Source organism: Triplophysa dalaica, chromosome 6 (genome assembly GCF_015846415.1).
Source record: "Triplophysa dalaica isolate WHDGS20190420 chromosome 6, ASM1584641v1, whole genome shotgun sequence".
NCBI classification, from domain to species: domain Eukaryota; kingdom Metazoa; phylum Chordata; class Actinopteri; order Cypriniformes; family Nemacheilidae; genus Triplophysa; species Triplophysa dalaica.
The window spans coordinates 23,976,597-23,996,075 of record NC_079547.1 but is presented as its reverse complement, the minus strand read 5'-3'; the positions used below and the strand labels follow the sequence as shown (position 1 = coordinate 23,996,075).

At 35.6% G+C, this 19,479-nt stretch overlaps 1 protein-coding gene across 1 annotated transcript in view; it reads right to left on the bottom strand.

Annotated features, from left to right (window-relative positions):
* Nucleotides 1-4,742: 4,742 nt before the first annotated feature.
* The window catches only part of grm4 (glutamate receptor, metabotropic 4), a 159,965-nt gene continuing 145,228 nt past the window's right edge, over nucleotides 4,743-19,479 (bottom strand). Inside the window, exons 10-11 of the mRNA XM_056750805.1 lie at nucleotides 16,980-17,229; nucleotides 4,743-5,880 (exon numbers count right to left, since the gene is read on the bottom strand). Coding sequence (XP_056606783.1) covers nucleotides 5,831-5,880; nucleotides 16,980-17,229 — 300 coding nt within the window. The 3' untranslated portion in view covers nucleotides 4,743-5,830. The remainder of the gene's footprint in view (nucleotides 5,881-16,979; nucleotides 17,230-19,479) is intronic.

Here is a 19,479-nt window from a genome sequence, read left to right as displayed (position 1 = left end):
CGACTTAGCTCTTCAATTTAGAAAGATTTTTTAAACTAAAGTTATAGCTATCAATGTCGTCATAGGCGTGAAAAGATCTTGAGATGATGACATCAATGAAATTTAAAGATATAATAACCCAATTACACACGCTAAGCAAGCTTCGAGCTACTTTTGATTGAAATCATTTAAAAGTTAGTAAAACAACGGTTTAGAAAAAATTATTGAACAAAATTAAACGTATTTAAGCGGGCAATTTTCCGTAATAACACTCACAATAACACTGATGATCTCATCCATTCCTGAAATCCGGAGGATATTTCTGGCCGTGAGAATGTGAATTATAATCAAAGCATCAAATTGATCACTCAATACTAATGTAGGAGGATAACCGATAATTGTTCAATCTAATCACATTTCTAGATTAATATATCAAGTTTCTATGTTGCCCGACAACCCAGTGAACTGCATCATATGGAAAAACTCTTCACGTTGCCATTTATAAAAGCAAGAAACCACATTGTGCGTATTTCTTATAATAGAATCACTCTAATGCACTTCCCTTTAGGACATTTTTGGAAAATATAGCCTGTTGTTGAAAAATCACACTTTTTTGAAAGCAACTAAACATAATGTCAAGTAGGAGTGATAAGTTACTTCTCAATACTTGTAATAAAAGCAGTAGATTTTTCTGCCCAAATTGATGGTGTTGATTAACTGATGAGATTTTCCCTAGAGCACAGAGTAGGTAATGAAGAAGTCAGGTGACATTCAGTGAGATTCAGCTTTGCAATAAGAGGGATGATCTAATAGTCTTTATGCTTTAATATGCAGAACTAGGGGACGATTATGAGTGAATTTATGGCTTTGTAGAAAGGTACAATCCCCTTTCAACACTTGACCTAATTCTGTATTATAACACCCCATTGAATTCCTTGATTCAATGCTGACAATTTTAAATATCTGTTAAAAAAGAGAAAATAATTGTCTGCAACAAATCTAATCATTTACTATATGATTTTCTAACAAATCATAACCGCAAGTTTTTTAAGATAGCATGATACCAATATACTTTATTTTCAGCCTTGGTATTTGCCAATAGCAAATAGGTTATACGCGTAGCAAGGTTTCATAAAATAAAATAAAAATCGTTATATTAAGGCTAGTAATGCGATGAGAATTCGGCTCAGCCAATCAGAATCAAGCACCAGATCTGACCGCTTTATAACACAGAAGTTACTACATTTGATCATCTCACTATAGGTAGAGGAAAAGTTCAGCCAAAAAAGGCATTTCTAACATCATTTACAACTCCACATGTATGATTTCTTCCTTTTGGAGAACACAAATGAGGATATTTTGAAGAATGCGGGTAATCATAAAACACAAAACCACTGAGTCATTTCTCATAATATCTTCTGTTGTGTTTTACAGATGAAAGGTTTTGAAAGACTGAAATGTGAATAAATAAGCACAGAATGTTATTTTTGGCTGAACTATCCCTATACTACTACATAATCCTGTATAAACACTAACGCCTTAAATACCCCAATATACTGCAGTACGAAAGCATATACCAGATTTTATTCTAGATTGAGTGACATTTTGGTCTTGTTAGTAAAAGAGTGTAAGGAGTCCAACCTAGAAAAACAGCGAACATCTGCTGACGTGATTTTATTTTTGACATTTTAATCATAAAACGTGTTAAGCTAAATAAAGATCGAAGGTAACGCCTCCATCAGGAATATTCCCCCAGGAAAAATATTCCCTCTGCAAAAGCTGCCATTTTGATAGATTGAGACCTGGTGCAAATTGCTCGGCTCGACCATAACTTGACACCTCTGGAACAGTAAACAAAAGCTCTTTTCATCTCGAAACATTCTGAACGCTGAGCACGGGCAAACACACATTTACACGGTCTAATCCATCCTTAAGTGTGTGTGCAAAATTAGTCCGGGAGTCGGGGAATTTAAGGTTTAGTGTCTGTTTTATGTGATCATAAGCTACAGGGATGTTCTCACAGTATTGACGCTGCTCGCTGTATGCACGCCAGAATGCAATGAGACCAGGAGATGATAAACAAACCACTTGCCACCATGAGGTGCTGTTTGACTTGGGCAGAGCTGAATGCTTCTTATTTGAAATGAAATCTGATAGAAATGGTTTCAAAAAGCTGACGTGGAATGTCCCTTCTCTTCACAGGAATGTCTAAAATTGAATGCCTGAAACACAAATAAAGTGATTTCAAAGGTGTAAGTACATAAAAATACCGGAGAGCAACAATCTGCAAACAACAAGTACAGAATACACACAGAATCACCCCACTGAGTCAAACATCAACTCTAACCAAGAAGATTTCTTGGCATGTTAAAGAACTTAAGAAATGATTACGTTGTAAAATGAGAAATATTAAGAAAAACATATTAATATTAAGTAAATAAGCCAAATTTGTGACACTCTCTCGGAACAAATGGTCAGAATTCTACTCATCCCGTAAAACACAATAGATTGTTAAATAAAGCAAATTCATGTGCATTTAAACATTGACATTAAAAGTTGTTAAATGTTCACCGGTTCCCGCCTCCTTCCTTACTGCGAACGTTGTTACACATATCAATGGACTAGATTATGATATTTGTGATTATTCAAGATGAGCAATTTTAGTTTTCTGTGGTTATAGTTAATGTGGTCGAGTGTTTTTTGGATAAACACATTTTTCAAAAGATCTACTTTTGTGTTATGCATAAGAGAGAAAGTCAACGACGCCAAGATGAATAAAGGATCATTTTTGGGTGAACTATCCCTTTATAAATTGCTCATCTTGTACAATCACAAATATCATAATTTAGTCCATTGATGTGTGTAACAATGTTCACAGTAAGGAAGGAGGCGGGAACTGTCAAACATAACAACTTTTAATAAAATAAAACAAACAACAAAACAAAAGAGAAATGGCGGCAGCTCACTCACGGTCGACTGCCGGCCACACAAACATAATAAAACCTAATGTAAAATCCAGGCCTTGTCCTCTCTCGTCGTATACTCCTGTCGCTCTTCCTTTTATGCTTCCGATCTCCTTCGTGACAGATGCGAGACCGGTGCAACACGCCGCTGATACTCATTATCCCTCGCGTCACCTGCCTTGCGTCGTTCCCTCACGCCTCTCGTTCCGCCTTGCTCCAATGTGATTTGTAAATCAACTTCAAATCAAAAATAAATATCATAGAAACGTACACCATACTGTTTATCAACTGAATGAATACTAATTATAGCTGCATATACACCTATTGCATAAAGATTGTGTATTTATGCAGCATATACGTAATATTCAGATATCACATATTGCATATAATGAAAAATATTTATTAAAATAAACCAATGCTCATAGTTGGAATAAGCATAATATAGGCATATGAGATTCCGCTCTTTAAAGAACGGTTATAACAACCTTCTTGGGTATGCAAATTACAATACTACATGCACACGCACGCGCGCACGCACACACACACGATGTATTGATCTACAAGCATCCTGATCCTTCACCTCATCAGTTCTTTTTAACAGTTTCTAAGTACTGTCAGCTTTGACAGAGAGATGGAGTAGCATTCCAATCAAGCGTCTGCTTCACGTCCTGGATTCGAGACGGACTTAAACAAGCCTAACGTGGCCTATAATTTATGTCCTCCACGCTGTTATACATCAGCGTCAAAGCATCTGCGCATTTCTTTATAGCACCTGTCTTCCCGCCGCTGTTTCCACTGATGGCAGATACATCTCACATTTAATAATAGACCTTCTGAAATGCACATTATGATAGACGGCTTGCTCTTTTAAAGAATATATCTCAAATGACATTTCTTTTCAATTCCACTGAATGTATGCTAGGTTCCCGTCTCATCTGATGAACTAAGTGTAAGAAGAAATCCTGACTAAGGGAAAGATAAAAAGAATTATGTGAGTGAATATTTCTTTGTGGTTGCTGATGGAAATAATTATAAAATACAACAGGAAGTCAGGGCATTGCTCAACATTTGATCTTTCAAAACAAATGAAAGCTTTCTGATGTTGTTCTGAAACAATTCTTTTTAAATACTATACGCTTTAGAATGACTTTTGAAACTTTTATGAAATCAAAGAAAGGTAACGATTAAAGCGACTCATTTGGGCTCTTCTGTTATTGCCGGTGCTTGTGCCAAGGCAAGTGTGAATATTACTTGGTGTCATGTTATTATTCTTCTGGACAGAACCTTGGGGCGTGTAAGTCGTCTCGCGCCGTTTGTGCTACAAATGTGAATTATACCTGCGATTGTTGTTTATTGAGGAGAGGTTTGTTATTGCTTTTACGCTGGCGGATGAAAATAATGCATAGGAATAGATCTCTGGAAAAGAATATCAAATTTAGTTTAGATTTAGTAACACCAGATCAAGAACATAGCAACACCCTGGCAACTGCCCCCCAAAGACCGCCCAGCCACATCGTGGCAACAAGTTCTGCACTGAAAAGCTTCATTTTGCAAAAAAAATGTTTTTTTTATTTGTGCATTCCATGTAATATCAATAAAATTACAGTTGGTTGGTTCTGATTTAGACATACAGCTAACTTACAAAGCAAACATTTTTATGATCTGTTTTTGCAAATAAACTCCTCATTCATCACAATACGTATGCCAGAGATCATTTTCAGCAAACACGATGAGTTTTGAAAAATTTCTTTATTAGAAATTATTTATGTATAAAAATTAACATGCTTCACATACCTCATATGTCTTATTTTACAAATACGTTATTTCAGGCACTGTTTCTGACTTTTTTTCTTTAGGATGAAAAGCAAACATTAGCAATCAGGAACACACATTAAGTTGCCATTTATCGCGGTCAACATAGACATTTTATTCCGCAGCACGAACAGTGCAAAAAACAAAGAATATCAGAGAAATCATAAGAACTGAATCTTAAAATCACAAACATCTAAAGAGACAAATAGCACGTCTCTCTCCACCGCCCTCCATCTTGAACTTGCCCGGTGATGCTTTGCATTTCTTGCTGAATGGTTATGAACGTTACTCACTCTTGTCCGGTTCGGTGGACGTGGATTTCAGTACCTCGAGCGTTCCGAGGACGTCGGTCACACCTACATCGTGATTTGGGATTTCGTGGACGCGCTACAGAACATTTCGACAACAGGGCAATTTCGAGTTCCTCAACGGTGTGCACAAGCAAACATTACTCCAGAGAGAACTTCGTACATCTTCAACGGTTTCACAAGGCCCATGGTGAGGTAACAATACAGCGACATAGTTCAACAGCATTCCAGAAAGGTTCATTTAAAAAAAATAAAAATAAGAAAGAAATAAAAAACAACACAGCACAGGATGTCAAAACCAGCATGCTCAATATCGGTAAACAATGATCACTGTCTTTGCTGTTGTCTTCACCAAGGAGAAAACAAGAGGGGAAATAAAGCTCCAATTGATTTTTTTTACTATTTTTTTTCTCATTTTTTGAAGCCACCACATAGTGTTAGCATCAATGAAACGGCAGACACTGACATGTGGTCCTTTATTAGTGAGTTTCACCTTAACAATGACATTTGGAATAGATAAAGCAAGCTGTAATGGAATTGTCTGGGTGACAAACCGTCATTCCGACACATCGCCGTCTCAACAGTCACAGCCTCCCGAGACGTTCCCGATGTGACTTCACGTAAGCTTGGTTAATGGAAACGTGTCTGTGGGGTCTTCAAACCATCGGCTGTCTCACTTCCGTCTGTTTAGCGTGAGAGTGATTTATCTTGAAATGCTGTCTTCCAGGGGTCACTTCTGGGATTTCGCCGTGGCCTTTTATCACTTACCTAGATTGCATGGTTGCTGTAGCTGATGTATGTTTGTTTACTGCTGAGTTCTGGGAAAGAGAACAGAAACATATCATTTATGTGGTTACTGTATAAACGCTGTTTTGTTGGGATGATTTGACTTGATGTTGGTTTTAATCGGGGGCGTGGAAACGACTGTAAAATGCTAAAACATGAACGTTTTTGTTTTATTTTGTGAACTAGTAACAATATTTCTTCCAATTTTTTTCTATTTGCATTTATTTGCATAAAATGAAAACAGGAGAAACGGGTGAAAATAACAGAAAAGATGCTTTGTATTTTTTCAGACCTCTGCAAAGAAAACAAGTTCATGTTTACTTTTCAGCAATACAACAGTAATATTTATAGATCTTTTTTGGAAAAGTTAAAACATTTTGTTTCTTATTTCTTGTGTCAGTCTTAACGTCGCTGTTGCATGACTTTTTGTCACTCCAGAGGTTTGATTTGGTTTAAATTCAACAGACACTGGACTGGAATGACCACAATACATCTAGAAATGTTGAAAAAATCAAAAGTCTCTTGTTTTTTTCGGCGGGTGTATATGCTATAATAATGTTGTCATTTTTTAACCCAGTTCGTATCAAAGGCAGTTTACTGACTGTGATAACGCATCAATATCTTTGATATCTCCAGTAACTCACAAGAAGTAAAGTGAGCTTCTGACAACTTGTCTGATATTTAAGTCGTTGTCTGATAATAGATCTTGATATCAAAGAATGGATTATTTTGGCTATTTGACCAAAGCTGTTGTCCACATGGACGCTTCTGCAAACCCTTCATCTGTGTAAGGAATGAAATGAATAGGAGAGCTTGTTTTTTCTGTCAGGTTTTAAGAAACAACTTAAAACAGATTGAATCAGATGAAGAACTGGATTTCAATAATTTAAATGACTCACATGTTCAAGATCGAGTTACTGCTGAAGAAATATAGATTTGAACTAAACTGCCTTACGTGAACTTCTTAAATGGGACTCAAAATGTTCAAAGCTCCAAAACACACATCCAACATGAATTAAAAAATATATATAAATCCAAATGAGTTAAACGGATAGTTTTTTTAATTATTTATTCACCCTCATGTCATTCCAAACTTTCTTTTTCTGCAGTACAACCAAACAACACCTACCCCCATTGACTTTCAGTATTTTGACACAAAACCACTGAGACATTCCTCAAAATATCTTCTTTGGGTTTTGACAGAAGGTAGTCGTATACAGACTTTGAATGACATGAAGAGAAATGACGACTTTTCATTTTTGGGTGCACTTTCTCTTTAATACTTCTATTCTGATGCAAAATAGGTTTGTGAGAAAACAATATTTTGAGCTTGATTTCAGATCTTGTGACAATACAGATATTTAGCAACGACTATTCTCATTAAGTTACTATACAAAACAGACATACGTACAAACAAATAAAGGACAATCATCTATTGTTACATTTATTAAAAATATTGTTATTTTAATTTGCTACTTCCCAACACTACAATGTTCAACAGCAATAAACTTGGAATAAGATCACAAGCTCGGCTTCAACCAAACGTGTAACAACCCTGCCAAAGAAAGCGAGTGAATGGAAAAATGGAGCTCATTGCATCTTTATATGAAGATCAAAAGGTTACTTCATGCAATCATGCAGAGCCGTCGCTATAAAGAGGGTGAGCTGCCATTTGATCCATCACTTTCCAAACTACTGGTCCAAAACGCCAGCAATTCTCCAGTTTGGATTCTCACGAGGCTCGTGGAGCGCTGACCCATAGAGACGGTCAGACAGATAGTCTAACTGAGTGGCGCAACCAATCAGAACCTCTGCTTCGGCCGGGGGCGGGACAAGGTGACTGGTGATGTGCAGGATACATCAATAGAGGGGTTTGATTTTAGCTCCGGATAATTAGAGGTTACAGTATGTGCTTGTGTGAACTAGGTCATGCGCTGTTCTCAAAGTTTTCCTTTTGTTTGCTGCTTCCTAATTAATATGCATAAGAACAACTTGGGTTGCTATTTTGAGGTCTTCCGTGAATAAATCTTGCACCTATACAACACCCGGCAGAACTGAGTGATTTGCAAACGCAGACATTCATCTCTTCACAATAATGCGACTTGCGAGACTGTAGCATATCGTTCCTGATGCAGATGTAACAGCATTGACTGTTTAATCATTAAAACTAAATATAACTTGATTCTGTTTAACAACTGACAACGAGACGCAATATTAAAAGTCTCTTTTTATTGTTTAAATATCACTGAAATGTATTAACAGTAGAAACTCATTTTATAGGATCGGCACGATTTAAAGTGTACACATCCACAACATGTAAATAAATGTCGATTGTAGAGGTATAATAATCAGGATTTGTAACTTAGATATTACAAACATCTTCATAAAAGGATTTTATTTTCATATGATCTCTCTGGATGTAAGAAGCTGTTTTTGGTTCAGTGATAATGCTTGTTTCTGACCTGCTGTTGTGTACCGGTAGTTGACACTTTTGAGAAGTTGAAATCCTGTGGCGTGGCATGCCATACTCCATTTAAAACAATTTTAAGCAGCAGTTCACTAATTATTTTATAATTTTTGTACTTGCAGTAATTATAATCATATTAATTGAGAAACTATGTGGTATTATAGACTTTTAAAAAGACATTTGTCACAACGTGGGAGCAAATGAACCAGATGAAGTCATTGAAGGTGATGCAAATCGTGTGAAACTTACAACTAGCGCATTTTACGGAAAAATTCATCAATTGGACTTTTGTTTAATACAACATTGTTTATATCATAAATAAGCACAATCACACATTCACGACCTGAATAATGATGCTTAACCGTAGGGTAACGTTTTAAAAAAATGTGGTAGTTATTGTAATGAATTACAAATAGAGAGCAATTGCGAGGTAATTGTGTCCTCGCCAGAGCAATCGTTTCTCATCTGTGTAAATTTAGATCGTCTGCGAAGCCCGGACCGAATAATGATGTAAAAAGCACTTCAGCATTTATTCTCTGTTACAAATTTCCAAACATAAAATAATGTCATAATATATGCAAGATTCTGTGTTTTAAATAGAAAATATTACTGAGAGCTACATTATAATGTGGAGTTTCTTATTAAGTAAAACAAGCATATTGGATAAGGCCGTGAATGCTTCACGAGGCAAAATATTTTATGCTAAATAGTTTATATAAGATAGATGGTCATGTAAGACTGGATGTAATATAAATCACAAAAGCTTTATAAATAAATTACATAAATACAAGCCATTTGAATTATTATTACATAGCAATTTTATGAGCACCATATTGCTATTTGGATTCCTGCATTAAAAAATCCCTGCTTAATATAAACTGTGTTATAGATGATAAATCTCAGAGTAATGTATTCATAAAATCATATTAAACAGAAATTTGAACGATCAATAGGCCAATGCCAAGCCAACAGAATTCAGACTACAGTGTAATGTTAAATCTCTGGGTGTATTGATTATCTCTAGTGTTTAAAAACCCAGTGTAAAAAAAGATTTTTATAAACATTATTCAGCAACGTGAAGATCCACTGAACGTTAAAGCACAAAGGATTTTTTACAAACTCAAGTGACCTTTATTCAACAACCTTGCACAGAAATTGCCAGAAGGCATTAAAAATAATTGACATTAAATGGAAGTCTAAACGAATCTACTGCATATATTATCTAACCCTAAAAATGCTCAAAATGAAGCTTTGCAGAATAGAATAACCACCCGAAAATCTGGATCTTTATCATATGTTCAACAGCACATATAAACTAGAGAGGTAAACGTTTTTGGATAAACTTTATGTAGGCTTGAGAGAGGGAGAGAGAGAGAGAGAGAGAGAGAGGGAGAGAGAGAGAGAGAGAGAGAGAGAGAGAGACCACAACCAATAAAATCTATGTGGTTTATTAAGGTTCTAATTAGAATTTATTTGGTTTTGCTGGATGGAAGAATGGATGGGTAGATGGATAGATATATAGAGTGGATGGATATATATTGATTGATAGATAGATAGATAGATCGATCGATAGATAGATAGATTGCTTGTTAAGAAGTTTATATTTCCAATTGTCTAAATGCCATCCAAGTTCAATTACAGAGTAAACTGAGCCCTGCCTATAATAAACATATTGTTGATTCATGTTAAGTTGCAAACATTTCTTACGTTCTGGCATATGAGATTCAACTTATTTTAAGTTGGCTCTACTGTATACCAAACACTGCTCAAAAACAGCATCTCTTAGCAAAGCTCCAAAATGTAATATTGCAATATTAATTTAAGTCACCAATCAATACGCTTGTATAGCGGCCATTATATCAAACAGAGAATGCATCAGTTGATTCCAGGAGTGCAAGATCATGATATCAAGAGACCATTTCAAGGAGACAAACGTTGATACAAATACTGACACACACTCCGCTGATGTAAAATAGACTCAATTTGGTATTGATCACATTTTCAACTCACCCAAGAGCAAAACTCTTTTCCTTACAGGATACATGAGAGGTAAACCATTGATCTTCAAATAAAGGTGCTATATGAAGCGTGATCGATGGAGCTCGACATTGATCCTCGTTCTTTGGCAAGGTTGAAGCAGCTGCACGTTGTCTTACGAGATGTTTGCATGCATCAACACGCTAAATTTGAACAACACAAGTATTGCACGATGGATCACCAGTTCAAATGATATGAATAAGGGATGGTTTTACTTTCACAAGTGTGCATAGAGCTTTATGAAAATACTGTAATGGAGTAATTCGACAGGAGATAAAAAAGTGTCTTGGCTTGCAACACTAAAACCTGCCTTGGTTAAAAAAGCCATATTTTGATTTCACGGAAGTCCATGAAACTAGAGTAGTGCAACCCAAAAATGGTCCCCATTGACTTTTCACAGTAGGAATAAAAATGTAAAGCGGTTTGACATGCAGAAAAGCGCTATATAAATGTAACGAATGATTCATTATTATTAAGTGAATGGGGACCGTTTTTGGGAGAGCTATTCCTTTAATGTCAGATCTAAAAGTCTGGTGGTATCAGGGACGGATTAACGGACCGGGCCAACTGGGCACTAGACCAGCAGGGGGCCCTGGCAAATGTAATATGTGTACATATTTCATTTATTTTATGTTCTCAATACAGAAACGCTGAAGAATGTGGTATAAAGGGATTGTTTTTGCTGTTGTGAGGTATTAAGTGTAGCGAATACATCAAATAAATAATCCTAATGCATTGGCGCACTGTTAAGAGGGACATCTAGAGGCGAGTAAAAAAACACTATGAATAATCGTGCAGAAGTCACGTGTTGAACACAGTAGAAGGCAAAATACCATAATGAGTTTAAAACCACAGAAATGTGTTTAAAAGACATCTCAGTTCACTGTCTTTCATGGTTATCGAATGTAGTCTTGTGAGACAGCTGGATTTGGATCACTTTGCAGAAGAGTTTTCTCTGAGGAAGTCACGAAAGGTACCTCTCAGCTATGTTAAAACAAACTTTTTTATAAAGGTAACGTTAAATGCTTTTGTGATTGATATTGCTTAATTTGTAATAGACTGTTAAATGCGTCGTCATCTAAATGCAGACATCAAAATTATGCAAGGCATAGCTATACTCTCACATAAGCGGCACGGTTTTAAAACGCTGTGTCAATTTGACTCAGCGGCTCATCAATGTCAGTTGCGTTCTGTGCGATACCCTCCTAAGACCTGTGTATTTGAGCACAGTTGTGAGACTGTTCTCATAAAATATGTGATGCAAGCACATCCAAGTCATAATCCGTTCCTGGGTGGTATGCATAGCACCCCCTGGTGGTAGGTGACGTGTCAGGAAACATGTACATTTATGAATTAAAAAGAAAAATATGTATTCAAATTTAAATGTTTATGTTTATAGTTTAATAAAGTAAAGTTAGTAATGTTTCAAATATTTCTTGCACGATTGTTTATCACTGGATGATCACAACTCCCAAATGCAGAACGGGAACATGCTACTTCCAGCTTATCAAAACTCTCCTACATAAGTTATTAAAATGTCTATCTATAACAGCAATAAAATAATACAAAATAAAATAATTCATTTTTCTTAATGTTTTTGTGGCATGCATGTGATTTTCAATGGCGATGACTAGTACTTAAAATGTCTCATTTGATCAAAACCACAAGGGGGCCCAAGCTGACTTCCAAGGGGGCCTCTGGAAAGATAACCAATATTTTTAAATGAGATAAAAAAATCATTGAGATAATTTAGATTTTTTTTTCGAATTATTTGGCCATTTTTATAATACATAAACGTTGTTAGCTCAAAAAAAATGATTGGGAAGAAATTGTGTAGAGGGGGTCCTCAGAATATTATTGAATACAGTGGGGGGCCTTGGAGTAAATTTTTTTACCAAAAATACCCTACACTCTTCAACATTAATGTGCTTCGTGATGACATAGAAAAAACTTTTTTATCTAAATGCTTCCATAAAGAACCTTTAACATCTTAAGAATATTAAATGTTATTTGTGGCAAAAAAGGTTCTTCAGGTAATAAAAAGATGGTTCTTTAAAGAACCTATGACTAAGTGGTTCATTGTGTAACTAAAACTGGTTCTTCTATGGCATCGCTGTGAAAAACCTTTCAAGCACCTTTATTTTTAATAGTTTACAGCTCCGTCACATGACAAATAAAGAACGTACAAACACACAGATGCTATGAAAATATGGACATCAAATCTGTCTAAAACTCATTATTGTCTTTCTTCTTAAAACATCCAGCAGGTAATATAAAAAGTGTGACTCCACGTGCTACAAAAGACACATGCGGGTTGACAACATCACAAATTTGAAGCATATGCTATCCTGAAGTCATACTACACATCCGTCAGTTAGAACCTGTGAAAGCGACAGGAGGGAAATGCATCATGCAGCAGTTTCACATGACTGAAAATAGAAATCTTGTTAGGTACAGAGTGGTTCTTTACAGGTTCTGCCTTTGTAGCTCACGGTAATGGGGACTAATGGGGATTCCTGCATGTAATGCTCATATAGAGATGGTCCTCGCTCGAGCAGAAATACAATATCGCATCACGTTATTTAATTATTTAATGCCGTGCATTTTACTTCCAAGTACGGCGCAATGGCACAACAGTACATTAAGACACTTAACAGACACTTTTACTTAATGCAATTTACAAGAATGTCTGAAAACAAGATCGTGTATCAATTAGAATCGAGATCTAATTTTCCAACTAGTGCATTCGTGTAATTGCCCAGTGTCCCTGAGCAGAGGATAGATTATCTGTGAGTTTACTTTAAGATTCAGCGAGCAAAGAACATGCCTGCGCTTTTTAACAAGCCCACATGTACAAAAGCCTGAAGATCCACTGAAGTGAAGAAGAATGTGCAAGTCCAAGCACGGCACATTTTCACAAGATTCACATCTGATGTGGCAATGCAACCAGCTGTACATATTTGTTGAGTCTGTGTCTGATCTATTTACAGAGAATCGTGCTAGTTTTCATTTAAGTTGCAACCTTCATCATACAAATTTAATTCTGTGGTCAAAACACTTCTCATTTAAGTCCGTAGATGTGTTTTTCTGGCTGGCGTGGCTTATGTCATAACCAAACGAATGCAAAGCACAACGTAACGAATACAGAATGGACGCGCTTGGATGTGAATACAATATTTATGCTAAAATTGGCAAATTTTGGCCTTCCTAGTCCAAAATGAAACTTTCAATGATTTTCTGAACATGACACTGTATTTTATGACTAGATCCATAATAATAATATTAAACTCAGATATAATTTTGCATACATCTCAACTTGCATACCATCCATTATAAATGTTATGCAACATTATGAGCAGTGCATCCTGAAACACAGTAGTGTAAACAGATTTCACATTATTTGAAGCATTTATGTAATTGTTTTATTTTACCTATATTCATGTCTGACTCAACCAGAACTGATTTACTCCACCATAACTACCACTGTATTTTGATATTTCCTCCATTTATTATTATTTTTTATTAAAAATATTTTTTTTTAATCTTTGTGTGTTTTCATGTAAAACAAACATTGTATAAAGCACTATATAGATAAACAAGTCTTGAAATGAAAGAAAAATATATAAAAGCAGTAAATTACATTTTTATACGCAAGTCTCTTGTGTTACTTTCCTTGAAATTTCCATCATTTTTTATTATGAATTTATAAATAAGTATTTATTGTTTATTTTTGTTTTTTATTAATTTAAAGCTGCATTGAAACGGTCTCTATATTGTGTTAAATGCAATAAAAATAAAGAAGCCTTGACATAATAGAAAAAGATAAAGCACATTTTTCAGTCTTTTACAGTGCTTTAAAATTTTCATTATTTTTATAATTGTTTTTTATTTTTTACTTCTCATTTTTTTGTGTTTATTAATGCAAAGCTGCTTTAAAAGGGTCTACATTGTAAAACGCTATATAAATAAAGATGTCCCAACATCACAGAAACAGATAAAACATCACTAATTATATTTTCATATGCAAGTGTCTTAAAACACGAGGCTGGAATTAAAGCTGTCAGTGTTTGAATGGCTCCATTCAACACTTTAAAGGGCATTTTTTGCAAGCAAACCTAATAAACTGCACATTGTTTATACAATTAAACAATCAAAGGTTCTAAACGGTTCTTTGCTGACTTGTCTGGTTCTATAAAAGCACTTTAACATCCACAGAGACGTTCTAACCAAAGGTTCTTTGTAATGGAATAAGGTTCTGAAGACTACAGTATAAACGTTAATAAAGAAACTTTTGACAGAAAGGTTTTTCATGTTTTTGTAATTAGTCGCATGATGAATGTTTAGAATCAAGCGTCCATCTAGTTCCTGGTATTACAGATCCTCTTGTTCTCACCTACTTATACCTGTGACTATTTCTGCAATTATTCATCTCACCTGTGCACACAATTTGCTCAAGTGCAAAAGAAAATTAGTTTCTTTATTCTGTTTCTTATTTCTTTTCACAACTTTAGTCCACACACTATATAATTGTGTGAACTGAGACACATCCTTTACTGTATAGGTATCAGGAGTGTGCTTGCTTTACTTCTGCTGAGACAGCAGGTCTCTTCTTCTTCTAAATCATGTTTGTCAGCCTGTGTGTTTTATTGATATTCAAATTAGCCGGAGAATGTTTCTATAAGGACCGTTCTAGCGATTCAAGCGTTTTACCTCTTGATAATGAAAAGCACACAGCCTCGCCCACATCTGTTCAAATCCAATGCCAGGACAACACACAGAATCCATTCCAAGGCAAGGCTGATCACGTAGAGGACATTAAGGGCCCAATTTTAACAATCTAAGCGCATGGTCTAAAGCGCACAACGCAGGTGCACCCTCATAAGGTCTAAAATAATGAATTTGGTGGTTCCCTGGGTTTCATATAAAACTAGACTACTTAAAACCCCAAATTATCACGCTAAAACAAATAACGTTGACCTTTTTTCGTCCAAATTTCCTAAGACGCAAATTAAAATGATGTTTTTATCTGAAAAATCCATCTATGCTCAAGCGCGCCACATTGTGTTTGATGAAGACAAGATGAGACAATGGCATGTGCGAAAAGCGTTTTTCTTAAACTCAACAGTTACTATAAATTTGGTATGCAAGTCATTCTTTTTGTACAATGTTATCTCACATTGTCAAAACAGATGCAATGTGTTACTAAGCAACAAATGGGACATACGGGTCGTGGAAAAATAAGAAATGGAGCGAAAATATTTCTAATCTTTTGCTCTCCCCAAGAACATAGCTTTCCTTTGCAAAACTTTTTCTTCCTTCAGAAAACTTTTACATTCCCCAGAAATTATTTTGCGCTCCGTTCTGCAAACATAAACTCCGACTTTGACGAGAAGGCAACCCTTCTGCTTTCGCCCTAAGGAAATACATTTGTTTTTCTTATTCTGCATTGGTTCATATGGATTGTTTACATATAGGCCTACTTGATCTACATTATCAAGAGATGAATCATGTTAAAACGCACATATTATTTCCGACTGGCTGGTTTGGCAGCACTGTACAGACAGCCACTATTGACGCGTCCTCTCCCTCACTCGTTCCAATGAATAGTTGTATTAATATTCTTCCATTACAGTAATATAAAGAACAAGAATCAAAGGACAAGAAATCTGAATTGTTTGAATTGAAAAAAATACATTTAAGAGATTTTGCAAAAGGTGAAATCTCAGCAAGACCGACATCAAACAGGTTCATTTTAGGAAACGTTTTTTTGTGATTAAAAACGTACAATGCAAAAGAGAAAAATAACAGTTAGATCAATAGCAATTTTTTAAGGGCTGGTTAGGGGACCCCCAGAAGCTTGGACACAATTCGAACACTGGGATTTTTATCTTAATGTACATGATAATAATCTTTTATATTAAAATCCATTTATTGTTTATATATGTCATGCTTTTGTACTGCTGCGCTTCCCTCTATGTGATAAGTATAAGGTGTAAGCTGTTGTGGACCCGTCCAGAGGTGCATTTTCTACCAATGCGCCCTTTTTTTAACAAAAAGATATTGCGCTGTTGACTTTAGACTTAGGACCTGGTTTGAATTGGCCTGAAAACACCTCTTTTTTAGACCAGCATACCCATGGAAGCACAGATGAGCGCAAATGCATTTGCTAATTAAACAACGCGGCGTAGGATGGTTAAATGTGAACAGCGTTGGGCTGAAACACTTGTGCTGCGCCTGGTGTATGATAGGGCCCTACATGTTCTTACTGCATTTGACATTGCTTTCATTCTTAGTCGCTTCGGTGGATTTTAAAATTGCATGCTTTGTGTGGTGACATTTATACCAAATATTTGTTTGTTGTTGTTGAGAAATGCACTTAGTGGTTTGAGAATGTTAAAGATGATTCGGGAAATGCACCCAAGCGACTGAGAAACTGTATAACCAACACTTAATCCTCCGGAGAGTTTAAAGGCCGCACTGTGAAACTCTTTTTTGGTAAAAAACATATTGTGCGTAATATATCGATTGCACCTAGATTTTCCGTAACCGTGCACATTCCTATTAAGATTACAATAACAAGTTTATGTCGTTATAAACATCAGTGTCAATAGCCATAAAGCTTCTCACCCTGAGTTTCCAGGCTCTCACAGAGCTCAGATTTGGCTTCTCCGTTGGGTCTCAGGCTAGATTTTGGGTTGAATTTGTTGGACATGGTGGCAGCGGTGACGACAGCCTTCAGGCTGCGAGTGCTGCGCTTGGTCACGTTCTGCTCCGGGTGTAACAGCACGACGTAGACCTTCGGCATGTAGAGCATTCCAAGAGACACGGACGCACTCAAACTCACAGAGATGGTCAGTGTGGTGGTTTGTATGTACATCTGCAGAAGAGAAGAGAAATAAACATCTCATGAACATGATAGTTAAAGGACATTTAAACGAAAAGCTCACTAAAAGTACTGTTACTGTGATCTGTTAAGATATACATTTTAATGAAATTGTTTTATCATCACCTATTTAAAACAACAGCATAACAAAACAAATAAAAAAAATAACACATCGAAACAACAACATGACATATACTGTATAATACGTAGCATAATACAACATACCAAAACATATAACCCAAAGCTTAACACAACATAATGAAGATATAACATTGAAACACAACACGGAACATAACATGCACCGTATAACACAACAACATATAAATTAAAACGCATAACACAACATAATATAACATAACACAACTCAATAGAAAATATAACACACAACACAATGTAACATACACTATACACCACATAGCATAACATAAAACTAAAAAACATTACACAATACAAAATAACATTGACATTGCAAAACAGAAAACTAAATATTAATTTAAACAACATTTACAACAACATATAACACAACACAACATAAAATGTATTCTAAAACACACAACACAATATAATATAACATAACACATAACGTAACACAACAGGAAAACATCAAATGTAACAAAATAAAACACTTAGCACAACAAAAAACATAACACAACAAGACATAACAACACTACATAACATATCACAACAAAACAAAGCAAAACACAACACGGCCTATAGCATAATATAAGATAAAACACAAAACATATCACAAAATAGCAAAACATACAATACACAACAACCTACCATAACATAACAAAACACAAAATCAAACACATAGCACAACACAACCCATAACATAAACACATAACACCGCAACATAAAAAAGTATGACACAACACACAACCTAACATAACATATAACACAAGAAAGGAGATAACACTAACATAACACAGAAGAGCCAAAAATGTAGCACACATCACAACAAAAAACGTGACATATGGCATAAATATAACAAGCACATGAGTTTTGATCAACATAGGTGAGAGGACATAATGACTGAACTCTCATTTCAGGACTCATAACAGAGCCACTAGAACAGTTCTCGCTATTTAACTTCATCAGCGACCTGGGACCTCAGTTTAATGAGGTCTTGACAACTTAATATACTCCTGATCTACCTGACACAGTCAATATGTCAAACCTCAACACACAACACAATCATAACCTCACATCTCTCCGCGCCAGACACTTCGCTACCTAATAACGGAAAGGTTTTCACGTTTGTTTTAAAGCAACCGCTTTGGGTGACAATGTTTGTGTAATGTTTTCAGGGACACACATAAACAGACGCTGGAGCACTAATGGCTAGAGCCACTCCACAGCTCTCAGTCTGGAACCCCCTGCTGTGGCTGTAGAATGCTGCTGTGTGTTTTGGCTCGGGCGGACGTGACCTCTGCTGTGGTTCCTCTGTGTGCTGTGATTAAGTGTGACTCACTGTTGTGATCTCCATCCAGAGGGACTCGCTAGGAAGCCACCCCGGCCCCGGCACGGATGACGGGTTAGCAGGACCCTCTCCAAATGACAGTGCCGTTGGGATATGAGGGAACATCTTAATTGCAAGATCTAATTCTTTTTTTCAAGTGGTTCATATTAAGACCTGTTGCTTAAGAATGTGTTGTTAGCAACGTTGAGAAGAAAATGTGTGGTTTGATGTAGTGTAGATGCCAAAAAGTGATGTCCAGGAACAAAAAATGTGCACTAAAATTATTCAATTACTACACTTCCATAAATGCATATAAAGTGCTTAATTTCTTCACGTTAAGTTTATACTTAATATACAAATCTACACTTCTAGTGCCTCAAAATAGCACAGTTGAGCACTCTTACAGTAGATCTTATTGTTTTATCTTAAAATGTATAAAGACTTTGTATCAAGAATTATATTATGTATTTTTATCTATTGTGTAAAAATATAGCAATTTAACTACATTTAAGTGTATTTAAGTGAATGTTTTTAATTGAAGTAAATTTTGGTTCTATAGTGCATTTTACAATTTTGCATTATTGTAAAGCAGCTTTACATCAAGGTTATTTAAATTGACTAAAATCAAAACTTTCAAAACGTTTTTGTTTCTTGAAATCAAATAAAATATTGGCCTAAAAAATATTGGAACATTTTGCCACAAAAATCAACTGAAATTAATGTTATGGCACTAAAGTAATACTAATTAACAAAAAATAATAATTAAAAATTTATTCATTTTA